Source organism: Macrobrachium rosenbergii, chromosome 50 (assembly GCF_040412425.1).
Source record: "Macrobrachium rosenbergii isolate ZJJX-2024 chromosome 50, ASM4041242v1, whole genome shotgun sequence".
Taxonomy (NCBI): Eukaryota; Metazoa; Arthropoda; class Malacostraca; order Decapoda; family Palaemonidae; genus Macrobrachium; species Macrobrachium rosenbergii.
Window position 1 is genome coordinate 24,008,319 of NC_089790.1, and position 27,126 is coordinate 24,035,444.

General features: G+C 38.6%; 1 protein-coding gene and 1 long non-coding RNA gene across 2 annotated transcripts in view; one reads left to right on the forward strand and one right to left on the reverse strand.

Annotated features, from left to right (window-relative positions):
- The window catches only part of Hip1 (Huntingtin interacting protein 1), a 167,388-nt gene that overhangs the window by 63,807 nt on the left and 76,455 nt on the right, over nt 1-27,126 (forward strand). Inside the window, exons 6-11 of the mRNA XM_067094293.1 lie at nt 5,015-5,148; nt 11,941-12,113; nt 12,422-12,587; nt 19,267-19,461; nt 19,671-19,826; nt 26,730-26,870. Of these exons, the coding sequence (XP_066950394.1) occupies nt 5,015-5,148; nt 11,941-12,113; nt 12,422-12,587; nt 19,267-19,461; nt 19,671-19,826; nt 26,730-26,870 (965 nt within the window). The remainder of the gene's footprint in view (nt 1-5,014; nt 5,149-11,940; nt 12,114-12,421; nt 12,588-19,266; nt 19,462-19,670; nt 19,827-26,729; nt 26,871-27,126) is intronic.
- The window catches only part of LOC136832762 (uncharacterized), a 121,825-nt gene continuing 119,760 nt past the window's right edge, over nt 25,062-27,126 (reverse strand). The window contains exon 3 of the long non-coding RNA XR_010851309.1: nt 25,062-25,892. This is a non-coding gene — a long non-coding RNA (uncharacterized lncRNA). The remainder of the gene's footprint in view (nt 25,893-27,126) is intronic.

The window sequence follows — 27,126 nt, forward strand, 5'->3', positions numbered from 1 at the left end:
ACCTCCAGACAGCTGTCACCCTCTGTGATGAAGGGATATAGGTCAGTACTTGGTTCAGTGATTAAGCACAGAGGCTTGGACCTGTCCTCTAATTAGGATCTCAGCAACCTCATTAGATCTTTTGAGACCTCCAAGCAAGAGAAGCCCGGTACATTGTTTTGGAATTTAGATGTGATTTTGAAGTGGCTTACTGGTCCCTCCTTCAAGCCACTCCTCTCAGTTTTGCTCAAGAACCTCACAAAAAAGACTTTTTCTTGTGGTGTTGCCTACTGCCAAACACATTAGTGAACTTCATACTATAGATAAGAGAGGGGTTTTCTCAAGGGGACACAGTCTGCTGTCTTTCTCTTGGTTTCCTTGCCAAGAATGAGGATGTCTCCAATCCCTGGCCTCATTCGTTCACCATTAAGAATTTGATGGACGTTCTTGGCCCAGAGGAGGAAGAGAGGTTACTTTGCCCTGTGAGATGTTTGAGGTACTGTACTACCTCCACAGGACAGAGAAGATCAGGGGACCCTCAAATAATCTCTGGTGCTCTGTGAGGAACCCATCTCGGTCTCTGTCGAAGAATGCCCTTTCATTCTTCCAGAGGACCCTTATTATGGAAGCTCATTCTCAGATCCAAAAGGGTGTCTTACCTCCCTTTAGAGTAAAGGCTCATGAGGTTCGGGCCATCATCATGTCTCTTGGTTTTTGACACAATGTCTTAGCATCCATCCTACAATGAACCTTTTGGAGGTCCAAGTCTATCTTTGCGTCGAATATCTCAAGGATGTAGAAACCGTATTCAAAAATTACAGTACGTTAGGACCTTTATCTGTGGCTGGCATGGTATCCCTCTGCTGTCCTCTTGCCTTGTTGTAAGGTGTTAAGTTCAAGGGAAGTCTATAGGTACATTGTGCCTAGAGTACCCGCCAGTTTTTAGTGGTCGGGGTGGGGTTTTTATTCTAGCGTAGGTGATGGCATTGTTTTTATTTTGGTCTCCTCCCAGGGCAAGGGCACCCTTTTTTAAATCTTTGTCAACCATCGGTGAGCTTCCATGGCTGCAAAGTTCCCACGTCCTCCACAAGTTGAGGTATACACCGCCCAGAGTAGTACCAGCCTGCAGGACCTCTCTTACCAGGTATGGAACAACAAGCATTATTCTGATGCTAGCAACCTTTTCTATTTCATAGTCGTTACTTTCTGAAATGTCTTGGAGTAGAATATGTCCATGTTCCCACCTCCAATACTTAGTAAGTCACTTATATAAAAATGACATTTTTATGATAAAATAAAGTTTTATAAATACTTACCCAGTAATTACATAATCGGAGCCTCCCCGCCTCCCCTCATATGAACATCAGGGCTAAAACGAATTGAAGCTCTTTGCTGAGTTGTACCTATCAGTCCCAAAAGTGGCGGGACCTTGTCACCTACACAAGTGATAGTAGCGCCACCGCAAAATTTGAATTCTTTAGACTGCCATATAGAAAGCTAGTAGCTATGTAATTACTTGGTAAGTATGTAAAACTTTATTTTATCATAAAATTGTCATATTGTCCCCTCTGATGGACATGGTGCATTGCTATTCTTCATTTTACTTACAGCGTTCTTTACCTCTATAGATTGTATTGACAGCGTTCTTTACCTCTATAGATTGTATTGTATCCCTATCAGTAGCCCCTCTAACATCACCACCTCCCCCAAATACCCTCTTTCACTTTCTTTATTTTAAAAGATTGTTCGGTAATTAACAGTTAGTTTTCCCATGCAAGGGATAGACTTAACCATCTTAGCCTTATAGTATAAAACGTACTTGAGGGAGGGATTTTAGGGTTAATGGGAATTGTACTAGTTGCTGAAAAAGTTTTTTAAGAATTAAGTTACAGTTATATAAGAATTACTTTCTTTTTGCCGTGGAGTTTTATTTTATTTTTTCTTTCGTGCCTGTTATTTTATAGTAATAATGAATGGTTTACTATGTGTTTTGCTGAGCCGTGAATACAATACCATGTTCCTTATCTGTAAGGTAGTCTCATAGTGTCCCTTATTTTTAACCTTTTATTTTAGTTTGTTATGCAATTTCTGATTAATGGTTTTTTACTGATGAACATATCTTTTCAGTTCCGAGACATTATAATCCTACAATTAAGTGTAAGTTTTGCGTTAATATATATTGATATAAGACGATTGAAAATTTCAGCTTTCATACACTGCATTGCTTTAAGCTTTTACTCCTTATGCAATTTTTATCGTTTTTGTATAGAAATTTGTTCACAAGAAGTTTGATTGCATTTATAAGCTTTTTACACTGATTGCCAATGCTTATGCACTGCATTTATTTCACCACACGCATCATGTATTTACAGCCCACAATGATGTCTCCAAGTTTCCAGACACTTGCAGGTTTTTGACCTTTTGAACAGACAGAAGAAGAACAATAGCCCTCTGTATATATGCCATCTAGAACAAGAAATATCCATTGGTCACATGCCTAATGTTTCATGTGTGTGTGCCTTTTAACAGCTTAGTGGTTAATCCAGACTGTTTTCTCATTGCAGGATTGTAATAGACCTGTTCTACATTTTCCATTTCACTTTCAAAGTACTTCATCTTGATTTAATTCTATTTTCATCTTTTCCAGTGTTTAATTCTTCGTATAGGTCATTATTCAGTAAATTCCCTACTTTTAACAGGTAGCTTTCATAGTTAGGGCGGTGAAGTAGGTTGACCATTTCTAATGTGAAGATATATTTTTGAGAATGGTGCTTGACTTTGCAGCTTCGCTGATAGGTTTGATGTATCAGAGAACAGAGAAATTTTGAACCTCCAAAAAGCCGAACAAGGCCTTAGTAGCTCCTTTTCTGCTACAGCAAGATCGATTCTTCTGCCTTATGTGTTTGTTAGTCAACACCTCAGGAGGATATTCATGTGGGAGAAGTGCTCCATCAGTCATACTGCTGGAGATTTTAAGAGAACTTGGAAATATCGGACAGTGCCTCAGAAGTAGTCTCTTCTCCCTTTTCAGTTAGTAAAATCTGTCACCAGACCTTGCGTTGCTTCGGCCATCAACCACAATCAAGCAAAGTAGGATTAGTTGTGTAGCACAGTAGTAGTATGAAAGGCTTGTTAATCTACTGAGTTCTATCACTTTGCAGGTTTCCTCTCATTTGTAAGATGTTGTGAGTTGTTTATGTTGTCTGTCAAGGGCTACATGTTGGCTCTTTCACAAATGTTTGAGCTCTGTGGACTAGATGTAGTTCTTTGTGAAGCTCAGAAAGCTGATCCTGCCCTGTGAAGAGGCGGTTCTTTGGATGCTTCTCAGCTCTTCAGATTGGGATTCATATCTAGTCATGAGAAAACTCACCAGGCCACTATATGAGCCACTTGCAAGAAGCCTCACTGCTGAAGTCAGTCTGTCTTTTGGTCTTTGCACCTTCACAGTTGGTTAGGGGTGGGGTTCTGTTGTTTGCAGCTGCTGGCATAGCTGACACCCAGATCACTGGAAGTCCAGTCTTTTTCTCTGTACCCTTTGCCATTCCCTTTCTTACTTGACCTGTACTGAGATGACCTCCTATGTCTTCAGAGAGCAAGAGTACCAGAGATTCAGGAAGAAACTGTGCTAGACACACTCTCTTAACATGCATGATGAAGAAGCGGGTTTCCAGAAACATTATCTCCTCTAGACTCTGACACGTTATTCTTGGGACTCATAGCAGCATGGAGGATGGCAGAGTGGTGCAAGTAATAGCTCTAGCCCATAAGATGAGATTCCTTGACATGTCTTTAAAATCTACCTATACAGTAATAACAACCCCTTACTTTGCTAATTGATTTGAAGACTCCTGATTCAATTTGAAAGACTACTAATATCCAGTGAAAGCTTTGAAAAACAACCTTGATACTCCATAAACCCTTATAAGTATCCCTATAATGTTTTCGGGTTTAACATTTTTACTCCCTGTAGGAGAGTAGTGTCATCAGTGCACTTCATGCAGTGCACTGTAGGCATTAAAGTTCTTTGCAGCATCCCTTCGGCCCCTTTTACTGTACCTCCATTGATATTGTCTTTCTTCCATATTGCTATCCACCCTCTTCTGACAAGTCTTTCATAGTGCAGCTGTGAGGTTTTCCTCCTGTTACACCATTCAAATCTTTCTACAGTATTCTCAATTTCCCTTTCAGCTCTGAATGACCTCTTTCAGCTCTGAATGACCTCATAGGTTCCAGCCCTTGTCCATTGGCCTAAATTCTGTATTCTATTCTATTCTATTCTAACATTTTTACTGTCTTTTTAATAAACATATTTTTAATTGTGAATAATTCTTTACTCTACGGTTTTCTGTTTCTCTGAATAAACCTTTTAGGCAACTGAGCCTTGGGCTCTTAACTCACAAATTCCCAAAGTGCTCTCCTGGTTCCTACATATACTCACAAACAAACATGGGGCACTTAGCACCTCATACCTGTACCTATCATAATCTGAGTTCCCATGTAGCCCTGTGTTCATGCTGCCTCATATCTAGACTACATTAGCAGTGAAGAATGATTATTACCTGAGGTTCCAAGTGGCACACATTCACTGTTGTTCTTCCACAGTCTGGTAGGTAATATACTGTTGTGGTAAAGAGGGTGTTTGGTTATTACCTGAGGTTCCAAATGGCAAACACATCGACTGTTGTTTTTCCAGTCAGGTAGGCAATATACTGTGATGAAGAGGGTGCTTGGTTATTACCCGAGGTTTCAAGTTCCACACACATTCACTGTCGTTCTTCCACAGTCTAGTAGATAATAAACTGTTGTGTCTGGAGAATTCAAGATTGTGATTTGGGTTAATTATGGTGGATGGGATAGTATGGAAAAAGTAGTTTTGTGCTGTGCAGCAACTCAGTGTTTTACTTGAAGCAAATAGGTACTTTAGTCATTAATTGAATATTGTATTTATGTTTTATGATTGTCTTCGGAGGAAGAGGCGGTTGTCCTCTGATCTGGAAATTTTTTAATTGTCTAATTAAGTGATTTTGCATTTCAGCTCTTCCAACTGACATGTTGAGTGGTCATCGTGCTCGTTTCTACAAACAGTTTAAGCAGTTACAGCAGTTTTATAACAACACTCGCAATCTTCAGTACTTCAAAGGATTGATTCAAGTTCCTACCTTACCTCAGGTGAATTATTAGACAGGACCATAGGGTTTTAGTACTTGTTGAATAAAGTGGTTCTATGTAAGTTTTTCAAGTTATTCAGTCTTTTTTTTTTTTTCTATAAGATTTTTCATCAGAAAAGGGTGGGTTATGGAAATGTAGCACCGTTCAATGGCCCTTTTATTTTCTAATGACTTGTCCACAAATATTAACTCCACTGAAAACTAACATTATTTGCACACCTTCAAAGATTCCTCAAGTCATGTCATCTACAGAAAAATAACTAAATTAGAATATACTGTGCCATTGATCTCTATTTTTCTCTTATGCTACTACGCTGAATGTTGAGAAAGTTTTTGTGTGTTCATTCTTTTTCATTTTTTGTAATTTACCTATCTTTAGGTCAAAGCTCACTACTCATAAATTCTTTGGATTACTGTTTATGCTTTTTTATAAGTATGTAATTCCAGCATAATAAGAATCTCAAAAATCAGGGTTGACTTGTGTGCTAAACATAAAGACAGCAGAAAATAGATGTGGCTGATGCAAAAGGAGGAGCATAACAATACTAGTAGACACACTGTTATCCATTCCCAAATATTAAGCTGAGCATCAAGTTGGTACTTGACATAGGCTACCAATAAGACTGTGGGCCTATGCCAAAGAAGGAAGAGAACAGTACTAGTAAGCCTACTGTTATCCATCGCCAACCAGTTTTGTTAAGCTATAGTTTAGTATTTGAACTTGTTTAATATTTTTGTAGCTGACACAAATTTTTGATGGAACAAGCTGTGGTTTGTATTATTTGCTCTCTTGTAGGATGTATCCATGTTAGAGGGATAATTTTTGGGAAGAAATGTATTTATTTCAACATAATGTTAGAGGGATAATTTTTAGGAAGAAATGTATTTATTTCAACATAAACCCATAACTTTATCTTAGCCCAATCTGTGGTGTCAGCAGTCTCCTGATGTATCCCAAAAGGAAAACCCCTTTCCACCTATCAGAGTACGCTTCTGGGTTCTGATTGCCCGTAGTGTTGAAAACTGGGCAGTCCTCTTGTATGGTGCATGAATAACACTGGCAGTCTCACTCCCCAGAAAATTGTTAAAAATCTTCTTGTGAATACTTCTTAGTGTTAAATCCTCTAAATCTCAGTCTTTCAGCATTTTTGTCTCCTCCTTGATGGTTGGTGGTGGTAATTATCCTTATTTTCTCACTCAATTAGCCTGTTTTGTGTGTGCTTTCCGCACCAGACTGGACAGCTGTTATGAATGAATAATCCTATCAGCAGACCTGTAAGTATAATGTCTATACTTACAATACTTTCAGCGGGACTGTTTTTCCTTTGTAAAAGTCAGGAGGAAGTGCTCTTGCAGTGTTAGTTTTGTTATGCTCTTTGTAAAAACTCTCCATATAATTATCCATTTTGGTGGTGGTTTTGTTTATCAGCTTAGGTCATTGTTATCGCTCAATAATTCCTTGCAAGTTCATTTATCCTTTTCTCATGATAGTGCCAAGCCTTTTATGTTTTTATTGTATGTAGCTTAGTACTGTATGTGGTATGTGTCTTGGTAAGCCTGAACCAGCTTTCTTTCATGACTTTCTGTGTCCACTGGTCCCTAGGTACATTCTTGGACTGATAACTATAAAATTAGCTCTTGTGTAAATACTTTTTGTTTCATAAAGTCTGGAATTTGTTGCCTTCAGTTTATTTGTACCATTTTGTTTTTTTACCTATTTATTAGGGGGTTAGTGATAGATTTTCATTTATCATGTATTAGCTTTTCATGCTATAGTATATAGCACCTTAAATGTTCATTTTTGAGTAGTCATTGTAATTGCATTACGGCTCAACCTAAGTGTGTGGGAGCTCCAAGCGGTCAGTGCCAGAGGTTCATGGCTAGTATCGATAATGATCTGTATTTACTCTGAAGTGCATGTAGAAATCAAACTTGCTCTTGGCTTGACTTATGAGACATAAAAGGACTGGCCATCCCCTCACTAGTGTCAAATATCAGATTTCTAAGAAAGTGGGTGCTTCCTCTCATCAAAGGGCTCTTTTATGTCATTTGCAATTTGGGGAGATCCAAGCCATTGAAAAAAATCTATGAAGAGTAGTAAACCATAGAGTTTATTGTATTATCAATTCCATGACAGATTGAAGCAAAATCTTCAGGACAGTACTTGACAGCATTTCAGAAGACATGTTGTTTGACTATGAACCTCATAACCTTGGGCAAAACACTTTAAAAAATCTTTGTGGCTACTCTCTCCAGTCGAAGATCCACAACATGGGCTAAAACTTGGAATGGTGTCTCTGTTCTTACCTTGGAGGGTGGCTGGTATTAGCTGATTAATGGAGATGGAAAGTACCACTGAATTAGTAGGGTTTGAGGTTGCAAAATTTAGCTAAGTGTCAGGAAGGTGAGACAACATGAATGAGGACAATGTTTAAGTGATTTGAGGAGTATGGTGGTGATCGTGGGTTTCAAACCATACATAGATAAGAAGATTGCTTCCGCAGATAAAGATGCCCAATATGCTTCTCATGTTAATGCTCAGGTTTAGTAAGGTCCGGGAATCAGTCAGCATCCTCAGTGACTTTACTGATCACACTAATGAAAAGGATTAGTTTAGGGACACTTTAGTTGACCCTTCATGGTGTAAGGACAGCCATCATCAGGCAGCTGCAGCGTCAATGCACGCTTCAGTTAGGCTCATAATATATTAAGGGCTGCTGCCAAACATCATCCAAATATCTCACCTTCAAGTCATTCAGTATCCTAGTCTGCATCAAAACCATAGTCAAGCAAATACGGAATTTTCAAATATAATTGTGATCCCAGATTCCTCACCTTTAGTCATCAGAGACATTTTTGAAATGAGAGATTACTCTGTTGAAGTTTCATGGCTTCACTGTTGATCATACTGTATTGAAGCCGTGTGACGGGTGAGAGGGCTCTTGAACCGGGGAAAAAGATATTCCTCTGGTACAAATCTAAATGTCCTTCTTCCTTCTTGCTATACAGCTTCTGTGACTGCTACTTCCAGGTGCAGCTTTCAAGTACTCTGTTAATTGATGTAAATAGCATGGTTATTTCCACATTAGTCAAGATTTATGGTTAAATGATTGGGAGAAGGGATCATTGTTGGGAAGGGATTTGCATTCAGTACTAATTTTGTTAGTTGTTGGTGACATAAGCCATGCTGGAGGCAATTTGGACCTCTTTGGCAGAATTAACTTCAAGGATTGCCTTATCAGAATCCTGGTGAGGTAATCCTTGGGCTAGGCCTTTCAGCTTTAGTGTGGAAGGGAGGATGATTTCATGTTCACATGGTTTCAGTTTGAACAGGTAAGTTAAGCTTACACTTGTGTCCCTTTGTCTGTTTTTGGTGCTATTCTGTGTGTGTAGGGTATGGAGTGAGGAAGTTGACTTGCATCATACCAGTCTTTGAGTATGTGAATATCCTGGACAATTAATTATACTTAGTGTTCTTGTGTGGTTGTCAAATTCTTTAAATTTTTTATGGATCCATGAAAAATTAATCTTTCCCTGGGTCGTCTGACTTGCAACCAGCACTGTGGTGACCCTATTCTTCAGGTGACTGTCCCCACTGAAGATCCAGGCACAAAAGCATGCAAATGAAAATGTGCTTATTGTATTGCACATGTATCCCAAAGTCATTAGACTATGTATTAAGCTTTATTTAATAGTGTAATAAGGATTTTTTGTGACCAGTTAAGTCATATTTAAAGAGTTGACAGGAGAAATGGCCGTCCCCCTCTTCTTGCCAGTGATAATATAAAAGCATAAGGGATAATATTAGCTCCCTGGCCTAGTAGCACTCGAAAGGTTGTGTATTGGGTATACTCGCCTCACATATAAGAAGTATATTTTGGATGGTAGTGTTGCACCAGTGTGCATTTATAGTGCCAGTTAGTATTGACTGAGCACTCTCTGGTGAGTTGCTCCCAGTTCATTGGCGGCATGAGAAAGTATGGCTTTCACCTAAAAGCACTTGCTGGGATTTTGGGTGAAGTTTTAGTTGAGCCTGTATGGGCACTTTTAAGGAAAATATAAAAGACATTTAGACTATTTTTAAATAATTTTTTTTTAAGTGTCTGAATGAGTGTGATTAATACAAATAATGTTTTTCATTAGTATGTGCAGGCCTTTTGAGTTTTAAATAATGGCCATACAGTATTTTAATAAAAATCATATCTTCATTGGCATAGTGGTGCTGGATGACTGCTGTGGCCCAACCACCCAGCCATATGGCCCAAGTTTCGTATATACATTCATCCATTCAAGTGTCAGTTGTCATGTTTATATTATGTCATACATCTGATACTGTCATGCCTTCTCTGGTACCTGTGCACAAGGTATTGAGGAGGTGTAATGCCTCTTATGTTGCCACAAATTTGCTTGGGAAATTTCTTTATACAGTAGCGGTGTGAGGTGTCAGATGTGGGAAGTTGCAATTATTTCCTACACTGAACTGGAAAATGTATGTATGAGAATTAGAGGGAAGACGTAGTCCATTCATTTTTAAAATTTACTTAATTTCCTGATTCAAGTACAATATATCTAGATTAAAATGATCTGGTAGGGGAGTACAGAACTTACAAGATGTAACAATACACGAGAGAGAGAGAGAGACTGTGCAGAACATTCTAAATGAAGAGTTTCTTACTGAATTCTTTTGATAATTTAACAATTTGCATTTTACAGCACTACTGTAAATTAAACTGTTATTAAGAAAAATAGAAACATACATATACAGTAGCGCACTGAGATAATGGACGGTGGTATACCACACTTCCAGATATAACGGTGCAAAATGGAAATATCAATTTGATGGTTTTCACCTCTGGATTGAGTGCCAAACTGTTTTATCAAATCAGGTGCCAAAAGCAATGCTGGAAGTTTGAGTGGGGAAGAAAGTGCATTACCCACACATCTAGAAACTGGATGGAAAATCTGTTCATTACTGCTACAATGTGCTCCATGAATTTGTCATAAAAAAAACTTTAAAAAAACTCCACAGGGTTTGTCTTATCCAGAACACCACTAAAGTTCACACCTTTGGGTGAACGAAAAGTAAAGGGAACTCCACTGGGTTTCCCATATCTAGAAAAAAAAAGTTTGTGGAATCCGCAGCAGACAGAGAGAGAGAGAGAGAGAGAAGTAATTTTTGTGCTGATTATGAAAAAGGCGCCGTTATTTCCTTTTATCGTAGTCATCATCATTCTCTGCAACGAGTAGTGATAATGTCTCTTCAGGCAAAAGATTTTTCTTTCACTTTAGATCTCTCATTATGGGGGAATAAATGGGATCAAGAAAAGAAATCAGTTGTCTAGCAATGAACGCCAGAAGCATTGTGGGAGGTAGAGGTGGTTGTCTTCTTGTCAGACTGTCTTTTCCCCTGCTAAAAAAGTTGCCATTTACTGCTAATTTAGCTCATAGTGTTACCAACTGACGTTCCTACAGTTTGTATAAATGGGAAGAGCATTTTGCCTCCGAATTCAGTAGCGCACCGTCCTTGAAAGAGGTAGGATGTGCTACTTCATTGAAGGTGTTGTGATATGGGATGCAGCCGACTGAGATATGCTGTCGGTGACGCCTAACAGGTCTATAATATGGCTTTTATCTTAATTTACAGGTACTGTTTATTTATATAAATATACTTCATAGCAAAAAAGAAAACGGAACAACTTCAATACTATGAGTAAAAATGACTAACTCAGTTGTCACACTTCTGTAAGACATTTATTTAATTTGTATTAAAGATTTATTTAATTTGTATTGCAGTGAACATTTTATAGATATTTTGCTGTGTTTACATTAACATTAATATTGTAAAATTAGTAAATCATTGTTATAAGTGGTTTAGGGGTGTATATACTTAAGATTAACAGTTTTTGGAGGGTAATGTAAGAAGACTTTGGGTGTTTTGGGTTGATGGTTTGGGATGTATTTTTGTTTGAACTATTAAATTAGGCAGTGAACTGTTAAAATAAGCAGTTATAAGCATTTTACAGTAGTTTAAGGGGTACAGGGTATAAATATACCTGTACTTTAGGGCAAAAACATGCATTCACAGATATATACAACTATATTGGAGCTTCTTTTATAGCGGGGTAGCTCGGACGCTTTAATCTATTATCTTGGTGAGTTGCTGTATACAGTAATGTACAGCATGAATCATTGGTGGAAAAATGAATTTTGCATGATGAATTATTAGAACAGTAGGTAAAATTGAGCACTCTGATCTCAGTATGCAAACTGTAGGTTACATGTATGGTATGTAGACTAAACATATACATTCAGTACCTGCAAATATATGTAGTGTACATATGTAGAATATAATTTACATACTGGCAGCAAAATACTCAATATTACATACTGTTATAATGATATACCATAGACAATTCACTTTTCTCTACCAATAATTCATGCTGTACATCAAAATGCATAATTCCCAAAAAATTTCATGCCATACTAAAACTGATAATTTATTTAAAAGAAATCACTGCGCATATAGTGGCAGGTACTGACTTGCAGTGTATTAGCATTGTTGCTTATGCAGAAAATATGTACATGGTTGCTGTTTACCAGTATGCTGCTCATTTATGAGTGTTTATGTACCATCTATGCTACCTGTGCGATAGGAATGAATGTTTTGCTTGGTATTCTTATACTGTATTGTTTTTGCATTGAGGGATCTGGAAGATACAATATTGTGTACTGTACACACCCACTCATTTTATGTATTATAACTGATATCCTTGTGATTTCCCATTATTTGCAGGACCCACCAAATTTCCTTGTTGAAGCTGAGCTAAGAAGTCATGTAGCACCCGTAGTGGTCGTGGAAGAACAGCCAGACATAGCAGACACCTCAGATACACTTCTCATTGATACTTCAGAACCTGAACCACCACCTATACCACCTCATCCAGATATTGTAGACACTCATAATGGGTTAGTGGTTGTTAGATTAATTATCTAGTAATTTGGAAGGGCTTATACTCCAGTTGAATGTTAAAATTTCAGCAGTTAGAATTATTTTCAAGCTTTAACACATGCTTTATATTATTGATGTTATAATACTGCACTTTTAGTGATTGTTTTTATGAAAGTACTATCACTTGGAATAGTTTTAACAACTTGCTACCCTTAGCTGTTGGTAACTGAGGTTTTACCATAAAAATGTATGCCTATCATGAATACAGCAGTAGCAATTTTGTGCACTATTATATATGCAAATTTTCATTTTTCATCCACTGAAGGTCATTAGAAGAGGTTGTTGCTGAACGTGAGTCCTTGATAGATGCCCTTCATGGAGAACTTGAGGCTATGCGTGCTGAAGTACAAAGAGTACGATCTCATGCTACCCACAATGAGGAACAGTTGAGGCTTCGTATAAATGACCTTGAATCTACCATTGCTGAACTTGTAAGTTTACCCTAGTTTTAGTTTTCTAGTTATAGTTATCCAGAGAATGTATGGAAGTTATATAAAGTTCAAAATACAATGATGATTGTGCTTGCTTTTGTAGACCCAAATGTACCATTTAATATAATCGTTGAAAGTGAAAGACTTTTGGTCTGGCAGTCCAAACCTAAACCTCTAAAATGTTAGAAAATATTAAAATTTGGCCACCCATCAGTTATATGTAAAAATGCGAAACTGTGTGACAATTTCTTGTCTCTAGAACATTGTACAGTATGTGGAAAAAATTATAAATTGTATAAATCGTGATAAAAATCATGGACCTGGTGAGTGATAAGAACTGTCAGGCATACAAAAATAAAGCTGCAATGTGCAAATCAGACACAGAACTTATCAACATGGGATAGCCCTTAAGCAAGGCAAAAAAGTTTGTCAAGGCAGGTCAACAAAATGCTAACCTTTCTCCAATAAGCTTTATGGGAGCCATCAAGAAGACCAACAAAACAAATGAGTCGTCAGATATTGACACCAGAGCATTAGTCCTTAAAACAAAATCTCTCTCAAAGACAAGTAACTTTACCCATGAAATCTTCCACTGCTGTCATCAGCAGCTCTCCCCTAAAGCGTGCAACATCTTTGCCTGATCCAGGCATATGGTGGTACCATTAGTACAGACAAAAACTTGTCACACAAATATGAGCCCTATAAAAGTTTTGGGGGTACTCACATATGCAACAGCAGACTGTATGGAACTAAAGATCAAAACACAGAGCATTTTTATATAAGTGCAGTAACTTACCAAGTAATTACATAGCTATTAGTTTCATTTATTCGCAGCAGCTTAAATTCAGATTTTGTGGTAGCGACACCAATGATCTGTGTAGGTGACTATCTCGCCCCCTAATGAGAGAGTTAGGATTGACTCAGCAGATAATCCTCAGTCTGTTTCTGTGACATCTGGTGTTAACATCGGGTGTCGGCGGCAGCAGCTTTTTTTTTTTTTTTTTTTTTTTTTTTTTTTTTTTTTTTTTGCCCCGACGCCTGGCTTCCTCGCTTCCTTCCCATGCCATTGCCAGTCTTGTGTCTAGGTTAACAGAAGTTAACCTTGTAATAGTGAAGTGTTGTGCAGGGGAGGTGTCTACTCATCCCGTGATGCTCCTAGACAGAAAGTCCCTGTCAGACTCCCCTAAACCTGGTAGGAGGCAAACTGGAAGTCCAAGGGAGGTTGAGTGGTTATATACGGGTAGTCACCCCCTCAGTCGAGCCTATTGCTGGTCCCAGATATCAACAGACAGCCACTGGAAAGGCATTTTACTGGATGTGTTGTGGAGGATGTGGCTACCTGGCCCTATCGGATCTCCTAAATCCTGTCCTTGTCAGACTCCCCTAAACCTGGGAGGAGGCATACTGTCAGTCCATGGGAGTCCAAAGGGGTTTTTTGCCCACGGGTAGTTGCTCCCTCAGCCGAACCTGCCACTATTTCCCAGGTATCGGTGGATAACTGCTGGAAAGCTGTATAAGTGAACCCTTGCACTTTATCTTCCAGTGGATCAGACTCTGAGTCTAAAGGGCACAGCTGGTATTTCCAGGATTCTTCCAGGCCATTGAAAAGGCTCACAATGGAGGATCAGGCTCCCTTGATCCCTCGTAAGTGCCATGGGGACCAGGAGCCCTCTTGTAGTTTTTAGGACGACACAGAGCTCTGAGTGGTACCAAGCTCCCAGTGGCTCCTAAGCTCCCAATGGCCTCTAAATGCCAAGTGGATCCCAGACATCCAAAGGGAGCAGATCGTCCTATGGGATCAAAGTACCCAGTGGGATCCAAACATCCAGAGGGATCTGATGGATCCAAGTGGCCAGTGGGATCCAAGTGTACAGTGGGATCCGAGGGATCCAGGTGTCCAGTGAGATACGAGCAATCAGTGGGATCCGAGCGCCCAGCAGATCCGAGCACCCAGCAGATCCGAGTGCCCAATGAGATCTGATGGATCCAAGTGTCCAGTGGGATCTGATGGATCCAAGTGTCCAGTGGGATCTGATGGATCCAAGTGTCCAGTGGGATCTGATGTATCCAAGTGTTCAGTGGGATCTGATGTATCCAAGTGTTCAGTGGGATCTGATGGATCCAGGTGTCCAGTGGGATCTGATGGATCCAAGTGTCTGGTGGGATCCTATGGATCCAAACGCCCAGTGGGATCTGATGGATCCAAGTGTACAGTGGGATTCGAGGGTTTCAAGTGTGTAGTGGGATCCAAGGGAGCCGAGTGCCAACCTGTTCTGTCCGGCGCCAGTTCCTCGTTGGTTCGGCACCTGAATTTTAAGAACGTCGTTGTCCTGTCTTGTGTGCCAGTTCCCATTGAACAGGGACCAAGTCTACCTCCAGACAAGACTTTTGGGTCAGAGTTGTTGATTTGCAGAAGGAAGCTCCCTCTTTTGGGCTATTTCCTAGTCATCCAAGCATCTGTCAAGGTTGGAAACATGGCTTTCGTTTATAAGGAGCAAGACAAGTGTTTTTTGTCATCCCTCACTCTAGTGCCTCATCGGATCTAGACTTTCTTGTCAAGATTGTTGGAAGTCCCCGTTTTCTGGACTGACATCAGGAGCACTGGCCAGAGTCCTCCTGTCAACTTTCAGTCGCATCTCTTGGAGTTTAGAGTTTTTCCGTCTGCCAAGAATCTCTGCTTTCAGACAGTCCGAGAGTTTTGCCCTCTTTCCCCCCTTCGTGCCCGGGACATTAGTAGTGAGCCTACTGTAGCTGTGGCACCCATGAGTCGTTGGCCAAATTGGACAGACCTAATAGGACTATTACAATGCATCCTCCAATTTTCCTTCAGTTCCAAGGTTTCGGGCATAGACTGAACCCCATAAGCCTCTTGGCTCTTCACTCTGCTGAAGATTTACATGTTGACAGTTGCTATTCTCTACTTCCTGTCAATGGTAAAAGCTACCTTCTCACGGTCTTCTTGCAGTTTCATTCTTTGTTGAATGACCTTTCGTGTTGAGGTGCCAATTCCCTTTTACCTGGATCCTTTCCCAAGCTCCTGGCACTACTTCCCAGTGCCTGGCACATTCGTCTGAGTGTCCGGCACCTCCTCTAGAGTGTTTGTCATTATATCTCTAGTACTTGGCAGCCACCTCTGTACACCTGGCATAAGTTCAAGGGCCCAGGTTCTTACGGTTATGGAATTTTTTAAGCTGTTATAACTTTTCAGAATTTTCCTCTTTGTACAGTTCTGCACGTCTTTGTTCTGGATAAGGGTATGGTTGAGACCACACTAAGAGATATCAAGTTCAGTTTTTGTTGAATTTGCACGGATTTCGAAGTTTTCACTTGGCTCTCATAAAGTTCGCAGAGTTGGCAGCTAGTTTGCATGGGTGTCTGCGATTCTGCACGTCCTTCTATTAGTTTGCTCTTTTGGCTGCAAGTCTACATGATCATCAATGCAAGGCATGCGCACAGCGGATAGAGGACGAACCAGGCAGCCTCTTCCTTCAATCTTTATGGCTATTGAATGGATTTTGGAGATGTAGGAAGCACCTACCCTTATCCTTGCCAGATGTTGGCTTCCTGACAGCACAAGTTTCCTTTGGAGTGCTTGTTCATCCTGTATTTAAATACTTATAGTTGTCCGAACTTAGTCTTTTAGAAAGGAAGTTCATTCATTCATGAACCAAGTCCTGGATTTCTTTACAGCACTTTGGTTACGGGTTGGGGAGCTTTCTGAGGGAACCAGGGTTTTTCCGGGTCGTGGTCCCCAGAAAGACGGATCCTTCACTTCCTTTTCATAGAGCTGGAAGTTTCTTCACATAACTTCAGTGCTTTTTGGACCTTAGTGCACTCCTGGACTGTGGTGACCATTCAGACTAGATCACAGTTCTAATGTTTTATGTAAGCAAGGCTCTACCCAAAGTCTCCCCACCTGTATAGGAAGAGCCCTGTTTCTGTGGACAGATCAGTCAGGTCTTCTGTTCACTTGCTCAGTTCATAGAACTAAAGCCCTATCAGACGTCCCGGGAAGTCAGAAGGGGACCGTTGATCCCCCAGCTGCTGGGATCTGTAAAATCAATGTGACAGACCTGTCTTGGACCTGTTTGCCCCTTCAAGGAGTCTTTGTTTTCCTCTTTTTGTGGTCCATACCATCCCTATAGCACAACAGACTCCATGCTATAGACAGATCCATCAGACCACCTCTCTCTTCACGCCCTTCATCACGATCAAAGAGGACGACAATCTACGGGCTAAATCCAAATACGCTGGCCGCTTAGCCCTATTCTGGCCCGTATTGTGGTCCCTGAACTTGCTCGATTGTGGGTGGACTCTACAGGATCCTCCCCACTGTCTCTTCTCAGACAACCTCACTTCAAGAGATCTACCAAGGTAGTCTGATCTTTCCCCGACAGACTCCAGACTGTGCGGAGGATTATCAAATGAAGATCTTTTTTAGATGTATTGCAGAGACCATTGCAAGATGTGGAAGTCAATCTTCTCTTGTCTTTCAGACCTGTGGATCGACTTTCTGAAGCTAATATCTCAGGGCCTATGTCTCCTTTGCAAGATGTCCATGTTCCTTTTGCAATTACCCCGCCAAGGGGTATTGAACTAAGCATAACTTGTGTAAGCATGGAGACCTAGTTTGTTGGCATACCTGTCTTAATTTCCTTTGAAGTTCCTGACACACCCAAGCAAGGAAGGAGGAGACATAGTTTGCTTGTTTCTCCATGGATTTTAGTCAAGGACAGGGACCCATCCAAGACCTTTATCCATTTTCTTTCTCCCTTAGGAATTTTACGGACGTGTCTCTTCCAGGAGCGCCAGACAACACCCGAGCTCATAGCTCATCTGGCGTCCTGCTCACCTGGTGCCAGCAATAGCCCGGCACCAGCTTTGTCTATGACGTCAGCTTTTGCTCTGAGCACCCAGTATCGCTCACCAGCTCTGAGGAATGCTAAAATTTTCTATCCAGTTTGAATGTTCAGGTTCGAAGGCCATCCAGAGCCTATGAGATAATGGCAAGAACTTCTTTCTTCCTATGTTTAGATCTCCTGGCGGCAACTGCAACCTGGTGCCAGTTCATTCTCTGAGATCCAGAAGCATTCACTGGCTCTGAGGAAGAATAGAGAGCTCTCTTGCCAGCTGGATGGTATAATGTTGCCTAAAAAGCTGGAAGTCCCAAGCCATCCATAACCCAGTGAGTTAGGGCAAGAGCTCGTCTCGTACTATGATTAGAACATCTTGCTCTTTATCCTAATGGACTTTATCTTCTGAGACATGCTCAGATTTAGGAGAAGCATTTTCATCCTCCAAGTGAAAGCTAAAGATGTCAGAACAGCCTCTACCTCAGCATCCTTCTAATTACACATCCCTTACGTCCATTCAACAATCAACCTACTGGTAGTATGGTCGCTCTTCATTTCTCATAATTTTGAGGGAGCTAAAACAGTGTTAAAAATGTTGGCAGTACCTTGCAATTTTTAGTTATGGCATGGTATTATGGAAGGAAGCATAGGATTTTCTCCTACTGCCTCTTCACCTTATAGTGAAGTGTTGAATTTTGGGAGGTCAAGGTGGGTACAATGTACCCCGGAGCACCCAGCAGTCTTAGTGGATGGGTTGTGGTTTTACTTCAGTGTACAGTAGGTGACAACATAATCTGGTTGTTTTTATTATGGTACTGTGCCCAGGGCAAGGGCACCTTTAAGTTCTGCTAGCCATCGGATAATTCCTTCACTGCATAACTTCCAATAATGCTTTGATAGTGATCAGAGTGGTCTTCCGCTACAAAGCCCCCTCTTTAGTAGAGGTGACCCTCAGCTTTACCGCTGTGCCACCACAGGTTAAGTTGAGCACTAACCAGAGGCAGTTTATACTGCAGGCTGTCTTAACTGACAAGGAATGACAAGCATTGTTTTCAAAGCTAGCAACTTTTCTATTTCTAATTCATTACATGACTTTGTTTTAGAGTAGAATATGTCCATGCATCCCACCTCCCGTCATTGTAGGATTCAGCTATGTAATGACTTGGTAAGTTACTTATATAAAAATGACATTTTTATAATAAAATAAGGTTTTGTATATACTTACCAAGTAATTGCATGATCGGAGCCCTCCCTCCTCCCCTCTGATGGACATAAGCATAAACAGACTGAGGATTATCTGCTAAGTTGTTCCTAACTCTCTCGTTAGTGGGCGAGACTAGTCATCTACACAGAACATCGGTGTGTTTGCTGCGAAATTTGAATTTTAAACTGCTGCGAATAAATGAAACTAATAGCTATGTAATTACTTGGTAAGTATATACAAAACTATTTTATAATAAAAATGGTATTTTTATTAAACCATTCAGCTTGTTTGCCAGGCTTAACATATGTTCAGAGAGTGTATTTTCCTTCCTACTTTTATTAGCAATTTTGCCTTTTTGTACTGACAAGTTCATTTATGTTTTTATACTGAAGAGTGTAAACAGTTGCGTAATGTGGCTAATGGAAATGGGGGTAGGAGAGGGATAACTGTATGAGTGTTTAGATACTTTATAAATAATAGAGGGATTTCTGTATAAATAATATAGTACACATAATACATGGTAATTTTATTGCTGTCAAAAGCATATGCCTTTCTATATTTAAAATGATTCTTTGTACATACAGTATTTTTTAAGTTACCATTATATATTTTTTCTTAACAGGATAGCGAATTGCTTGCAGAGAGACAGAGCAAAGAATCTGTATTAGCTCAAGTAGAAGCAGCAGCAGCTAGTGCTGAAGCAGTAACAAGATTAGCTGACGAAGAAATGAAAAGACGCATGGCAGAGGAGAAGTTTTTAAAGATGAAGGATGTATACCAGAAGCTTCGAGATGAACACATAAATTTGATAAGAGGGGTAAGGTTTTGGGGTAATTGCGTATAGTGCATGATAGTTGTTTTTGAAAAAAGTTTGTGTTTTTGAGAAAAAAGTTCCTTTAGGTTTTGAAAATTCATTAAGTGAAGCTCATCTGTATCATATCAGTGGTTTGATTTACAAGAGTGCATATACATGCTAGTGACTGTTAATTTTTATATATTGTAGTACAGTATTATACTTCCTTTTAGAAAGCAGAACTAGACAAGCTTTTGCTTGCGGAACGTGAGGTACATGCAGCAGCACAACGTAGAAATGAGGAATTGTCATCAAATCTCTCAAGACTGCAAAGTCAGCTGAGAGAGGAATCCAGAATGCAACAGAGCTCAGCTGAAAATGCTCGAAAGGTATATTTATCTATCATTTTTGCATGAAGTGTGTGTTTGGTTAATGTGTGCTTTTGTCTTTCACTTTAAAGTGATTTTAGTATGAGGTTTAGAATATTTATTATGGTATCTATTTAATCCCATGATCAGACTTATAGTATCCTAAATGCTACACACTTGAGATTTGCAGTTTTAAGAAATATATTAGCAGCTAAAATACTTTTTCTCAGTAGTTTTGTTAAACTACCTGATAACAATTTGATCCACAAGTCTTTTTAAGTTATTGCTTTCAGGAGCTTTTTAGAATATAGTTCATTCCAGTAATTTACTAAAATTATTGTAGGAGATCCTCAATACTTCAGTCAGGTACTACAGTGGTAATAATTTAACATACTTTGCTGAGGCTGAAGATGAACAATTTGTTTGTGACTTTTCAACTTATTTACTGTACATTGGTGGTGAGGATATAGGCAATATGTTCCAGTTGTTGTGCATTTTTCACATTTGTAAGTCATATGGTTATGTTGAGTAGAGTATGGAAATGCTCAAAGATCTGAAATGGTACCACTGTCAGCCCTTGATTTACATGAAATTTGACTCCAACAGCCCCTGTGGTAGCCAGAAACTGCAGAGATTCAGACCTATAAGAAAATGGTGCATGTGCATACATATACATAACCTGTGCACATTGTTCAGTATAAAGTATATGTTATTAATCGCTGATAGGTTATTTATACTGTTATGGAATTTTAAGAGTTCTATGAAATAATTTCAGTTCCCAAAGTGATGCATACTAGCACATTACCTGTTCACATCCTCCTTTACACAGTAGGCACTAAATCATGTGAACATTACTCATGTTACTTGAAACAATGCAAATATTATGTGAATACAATTGTTGGTAAATGGTTTTAATTAAGGAGTGCTTAATAAAATATCTGCACAAGTTCAATATTGATGCTATCATCTTAAGATTATGTAAATAGTATGGTTTAGAAGATTACGTAAATAGTACAGTTCAGAAGTAATTGTGTAACTTTTCTTTTGCTCAAGAAATGAATATGAAAATATGCATTTACTCTTCCTCATCAGAGTTTTTCTCTTAACTTTGAAGAAGCAAGCATTAAGGTACATAAAATTTAACAAAACTTGCCAAATAAGTAAGGTAGTAACATTAAGAATAATTAAATAATAAAAGTTATACAAAATACTTAAGCTTTGGGCTACACTTAGCCTTAATGAACACACTGAAAAAAGGGCCCTCCACGGTTTGAGGTGAACTTCCAATAATGAACACACTGAAAAAAGGGCCCTCCACGGTTTGAGGTGAACTTCCAAGCCAAGTTAAAGTGAATTGGGATAGTTTACCTTAGTTTTTAATAAAAAAAAAAAAAAAAAAAAAAATTTGGTGGGCAAAGTTGGACAGATTTTGATGCTCTCAGTTTATCCTGTTCAGAAACAGTGTTCTTTGAAAACAGAAATGCAATTTTATGTTATCCAATAAGAAAGGAGGTTATGTACAATTTATACTAGTGTACTTTCTAACTTATTCCTTAACCTGAAATTGCTTGCTCTGTAAGCATAAACTAAGAACATTAAATTTTCTTAACTCTGTTACTTGTACTTGTATCAGAGGAATTGCGCTCTCTCTCTCTCTCTCTCTCTCTCTCTCTCTCTCTCTCTCTCTCTCTCTCTCTCTCTCTCTCTCTCTCTCTCAGAGACTAGACAAACTCATAAAAACATCAAGAGACATAAAGACACATTTATGTATGGAACTGAACTTGGGAAAAAAAATGAATTGGAGGAAATTTACCAAAAAATAGTAAATGGGAATTAAAGCCTTGGAAAAATTTGATGTCTGTTTTTATCTCATGCTTACAGAAATTTCTTTGGATGGTAAATGTGCAGTTTCACTTTAGCAAATAAAGAATATTGGAAAATGTTTAAGAACTTTATATTTTTCCATACTTATTTTATAATTTATTATTAAACATAATGGAAGAAACTGTAAGCATTCAGTAAATTGGGAACGTTACTTGCCACAAGCTTCACCAATGGTGCGTAGCCCCTTTCCTTTTCTTTTTTTTAACATTCTTTTATCTGTGTTTTGAGCATATTAGCAATAGTACTAGATAATAACGATGCTTTTATATGTCAAGATAAATTTTTTTCTACAATTTGTTTCTGTTTTTTGGTGTGTTCAGCCTGCCTTGAAATCAGGTGTTGTGCTTTGGAATTTTCTGTAATTTTTTTTTTAACATTTCACATAAGTGAATTCTGTGCAAGTCAAGGGCTGACTGTATTTCATGGGATTAGAGTATATGGTTACAAGTACTTCATTGAGATAAATTTTACTATATAGAAACCTTTATATTGATAAAAAAAAAACAGTGATGTAAGACAATGTAATTGTAAGGCATGAGATAATAGTCCATTGTGCTTATTGTATGAAAGTGGAAGACACCCATTAACATAACAGATGTGTAGAAATATTGTAATGTCCTTAAATATTTGAGATTCATGGCTTTTGCTGAAATATTCCTGATGCTTCATCCTTAGTTATTCGTGTTTGTGAGCAAAATCTTGGAAGTTCCTACCATGTTAGTGTGTGTATGTGTGCGCGTGTGGTAACATAGTGCTAACTAACCTAATGTGATGAGGTTACTTACTTTGTTGTGGAAATTTAGGTGTTTAAGTGAAAACTGATACCAATGCATAATGTCTCCTTCCTCTTTTCTTAGGTATCAGCAAGTATGGTGAGTTGAGAAATGTAGTTGTTGCATTTTAGTTGGAATGAAGTTTGTTCAAATGAAGGACAAATCATTGCTTTGCAATTGCTATTCTTTATTGATCTCTGCAGATCAGACCAGTTCTTGAACCCAAACTACCTCTTTAATGGTGGTTAACTGTAATTAATGCCTCTTGACTGGGGTCCTGTCACATGTGGCTGTCCTTTATTCTATGGCTCATATCTATTGCAAGTGTTGTGTATATCCAGGTGGTTCTACTAGGGCAGCTATACAGTATATACCGAGTATAGATAGCAATAATGCTCTTCTCCTGGTATGTATGAATTTCAGCCTTGATGTGCTAGGAGTGGCAGGGAACACAACTGTTTATAGCCCCTCCAGCAAACAGACAGCAGGTCTTGTCATATGAAGGAAAAATGAAACAGGATTGGTAATATAAATTGTAATTTAACTGCTAATTCTGCCCTACAAAGGCAGCCTGATTAATAATGACATGTTGTGGGGAAATGAAGTAACATAAAACAAAAATTTCAAAGAAATATTAAACTCAAAATTATGGGTATAAAAAATCTGGATTTCATGAAGAACTGGGTACATATTGCTGTCTTTTTATAATAAAAAGTATCCCTTTAATGTCTACCCTCTATCTTCCATTCAGAATTATTTTATAAACTTTTAGAAAAGTGTTAAAGTACATACAGGCAGTCCCCGGTTAACGGCGGGCTCGGTTAATGGCGATCAGGTTTACAGCGCTTGTCTAGCGACGAAAATCGCTGATTTCCGCTTATCGGTGCTGATAATTGGGTATTGGCACCACTGATACATACCTAACAGAGGCACCGATAACCGAAAATCTGCGCTTTTCGGCGCCGATAAGCCCCAAAAATCGCCGGAAATTGCCTATTTTTGGTTTGTGGCGATTTTCGGTTATTATCACGCCTCCAGAATGGAACATCCGCTGATAACTGAGGACTGCCTGTAATTTTAATTCATGTAAAATTATTAAAATACAAAAGAAATTAAATATAAAATCATTATTGTAATCACAGAAGTATACCTTGGCCACAGGAGTATGTCGATGGCCATAAGCTAAAAGAAGCAGGGAAAATTCGTTTTTAAAGACTTGTTGCTAGGTATCAGTCTTACTATTATCTTCTTTCTTAGTAAAGCCTTTCTTGTAACCAGAGTGGAGTGGTTAAATCTGGTCATCTTTGAAGTTCTTATGTGTGCTTGTGCATTTTGTACAGTACAGTTGTAGCATCCCAGTGACTGAAAGCTTCCCTTTGCACCTCGATAATGATTCCCTTCCTCACTGCATAGTGGATAAGTCTCATGTGGTCACTCTTGGTTTCAAGGGTTTTCTGCCTCTTCAAAGCCAACTAGTACTCGGAGCCAAGGGTGCGATCACAAGTATTATAGGAATTATTCAGAACCAGAAAGTAATTGCCAAGGAGCATAATTTTTTTTTTTTTATTGTAAATCAGCCTAAGGAGGAACAGCGCCACATTAATGTTTTTACCTGACCTTACGGTTATTGCTAAACAGTACTACTGTAGGTGATCCTCATCTTGGTGATTTTCTTTAATCCAGTTTTTGACAGTTATTTCAGTGAACCTACATTTCATTTTTGCCTCTTCCCACTTATACATGTTTGCAACTTAAGTTCTTGAGGCACAGATGCCTAGATTGTAAGTCAAAAACTTTTGCTTATATTGTAATAATAAACATTAAAGCTTTGAGGTAGGGGGGGATTGTTAAGTTGAACGTTTGGTTGATGCGTTTCCTTATGACGGGGAGGTTTTTAATAGGGATTCTCTTCTGTGATCCATGCTCTTTCAGGTGTACTTTTGTCTCTTCCTTTGGCACCTCATGGTCTGGAAAACCCTAAATATTTTTATTTTGTCTTCAAGCATCTGGCAAATGTTACATGGATCCATTTTGGTTGGTGAAAAGTCAGTGTTGATTTCACTTTTGAATACTTTTCTATAATAATGTTCAGTAATTTTCTCAATAGCAGGTTCATTTTTTTAATACATAATTCAAATACATATAGTTTTTGGACATTGAGGTCAGGGGTAGGATGTATGTGGTTGGGCCTTTGGCTTCATTGCAGGCTTGCATCTTCCCTGCATTTGTCACCCTCTTCTGTGACACTACAAAAATATTCAAGGTAATCCTCCATATAGCCCACAAATTTGCCCCATATTTTATTGTGTGAGTTAATGTGTTCCTTTTGAATTTCCTCTTTGTTTTATCTTTTACATGATGATGATCCACAGCCTCTGATTTTATTGGGCTGCTTTGATACAGATTTTGGGTGCTTCTGTCACTAAGTGCCCAAAAGTTTTTGAAGACTTCATGATTACTTCATGAGTTACATTACCAAAACATCAGTCATTAAAAGCAGGACTAACTTATTTTACCTTTACGTACTTTAAAGTCATCTCACTGAAGTATCTCTTGCCTAGATTCTAGACCTGCACATTGTGAGGCATTTGGGTCCATCTTTTTTCTTTTGCTTTGTTCAAGGAATCTGAACAGTTTCTTTATTATTTTTATGACTAATTTCACTTACTTCTGGATGAAATTTAGTTGGTTCATCAAGCATACATTCTTCTTGAATTTGAAAACACTTAGTATCGAAAATAAATTAAATAAGTAGTGGACAAATACACAATGTCCATAGCAAAGATAACTTTGGATGCACAATCCGACTGTGGATGAACTGATGCTGGGAACTTGAGCAAATGTATGCACATGAAGTGTAACTGTGAGCTGATTAGTTGGAACAAACATAGTGGGCTTGTTATTGGCTGCACCTTTTCCTTGCTGTATGTCTTGGGAGGTGATTCTGTTTCTCCCCCACAATTACATTCATTTACAATACCAAATGCATACCACTCTGTTAACATTACCTGGATATTTAATGCGACTTTCAACCTTATCAAATTCAGTATAGGTGTTTATAAACAACCATGTATTAGTCCATGAAGTTCCTAGCTCACAGATATGGTCAGCAAAGAAAGGGAAAACGCTGGTCCTCTCTCAGAGTGAGACCTTCGGTTATATTAATCCCACATTCTTTAGATTGTTTTTCTATGTTGTAGTGATGTTCTACTATCTGGTTGTCTGCAGCATTTTTTTTTTTAAGACCAGCGATAGAAGATTGTCTTGTTTAGTCACCTTCCATGAATATTATTTGAACAAAGAACATTTGCTTTCGTGTTCAGTGCCTGCCCTGAAGAATAGAGCTGGCTGTTGACTTTGCAAGTATCATGATTCATATTCTGAGGTACCATACTGTCACACTGCCCATCACCAGAGGTCGATTGTGAATCTGTGGAAAGACCATAAGTTTTAGAGATGGCAGTAATATTGTTGAATGGTCTTGTATTTAGCTTAAGATTTTTGGATGTACTGCTGTTTATGCATGCATTTGATGTAATAATGCCATGTTTTTCTGTTTATTTCTTCTGTTAAGGTAGTTTATATTCTATGGTTGCATGGATTGCAAGTTAATGGCCTTTTAGGTTTTCTTCCTTATGAATGTTTACTCCTTTTGAATAAAATTAATGATTATTCATAACTTTGGATATGCTTCTAAATATGACCTGTGTATATCTAAGTCACTTGTATCTGGTAACAAGTAGAAATGAAGTTACTCATTCAGGGTGTGATGAAACCCCATTTATTTACTGCGCTGCATAGTGCATGCTCGGTATTGTGGCAGAAAAAAGATCATCTTTGCAAATGCAAGCAGAAAATGAAAAGGTCATCTGGATGTGGCCTCAAATTTATTAGTTACTGCTAACTGTACATTTTACATTTCAAGAATTGGTCTGACTCACTGAGATCAGGAAATGAAGGCACTTGTATTGTAGTGGTTTGTACAATTAAAGATGAGAGTTGAAATTTTCTTATTTCATGTTGTTAGTTGTTTATTATAAAAGATATTGTAGTATGTAGTCTCATGCCTGTGAGGGACCTTAGTGTTATTCTTGTCAGCTGAAAATGCAGTACTATACTGAAGTTGCTTGGTGTATGAATTTATTTTGGCAGGGGGTTGGGGTTTGCTTAGATGAGTTGCACATTGTTACTAGTTGTTAAAGTTTTAGCAATAGTAATTGTGATGTTTAGATAATTGACTTGAAACAGTATGTCTTAACTTTTTCAGGAAGCAGAGTCTTTAAGTCAACAAGTAGCTGCTGTTACATTGGAGAGAGATCAAATAATGGGTCGAGTGAGAGATTTGCAAAGTACTGTCTCACAGCTTCATAGCCAGTTAGAAGCTCAGGCTCAGAAAAGCTCAGCTGAGGTAGGTCTGTGTAATATCACGCAAGTTTCTTTTTTTTTCTAAATGTAACGCCGATTATTTGCATATTGTTCCGATGTCCAATATTTAGGCATTATGAGGTGCTGTGTGGAGCAACCAGCATTGTGCCAGCTTCCTTATTTCTTGTTGTTGTTATTGATTGAGTTGGCTTTATGCCAACATGGGCTCTTACTCATAGAGCAGCCTGTAATCTTATTCCTTATTAATTTATTATTTTTTTACATCAAGAACAGCAAAG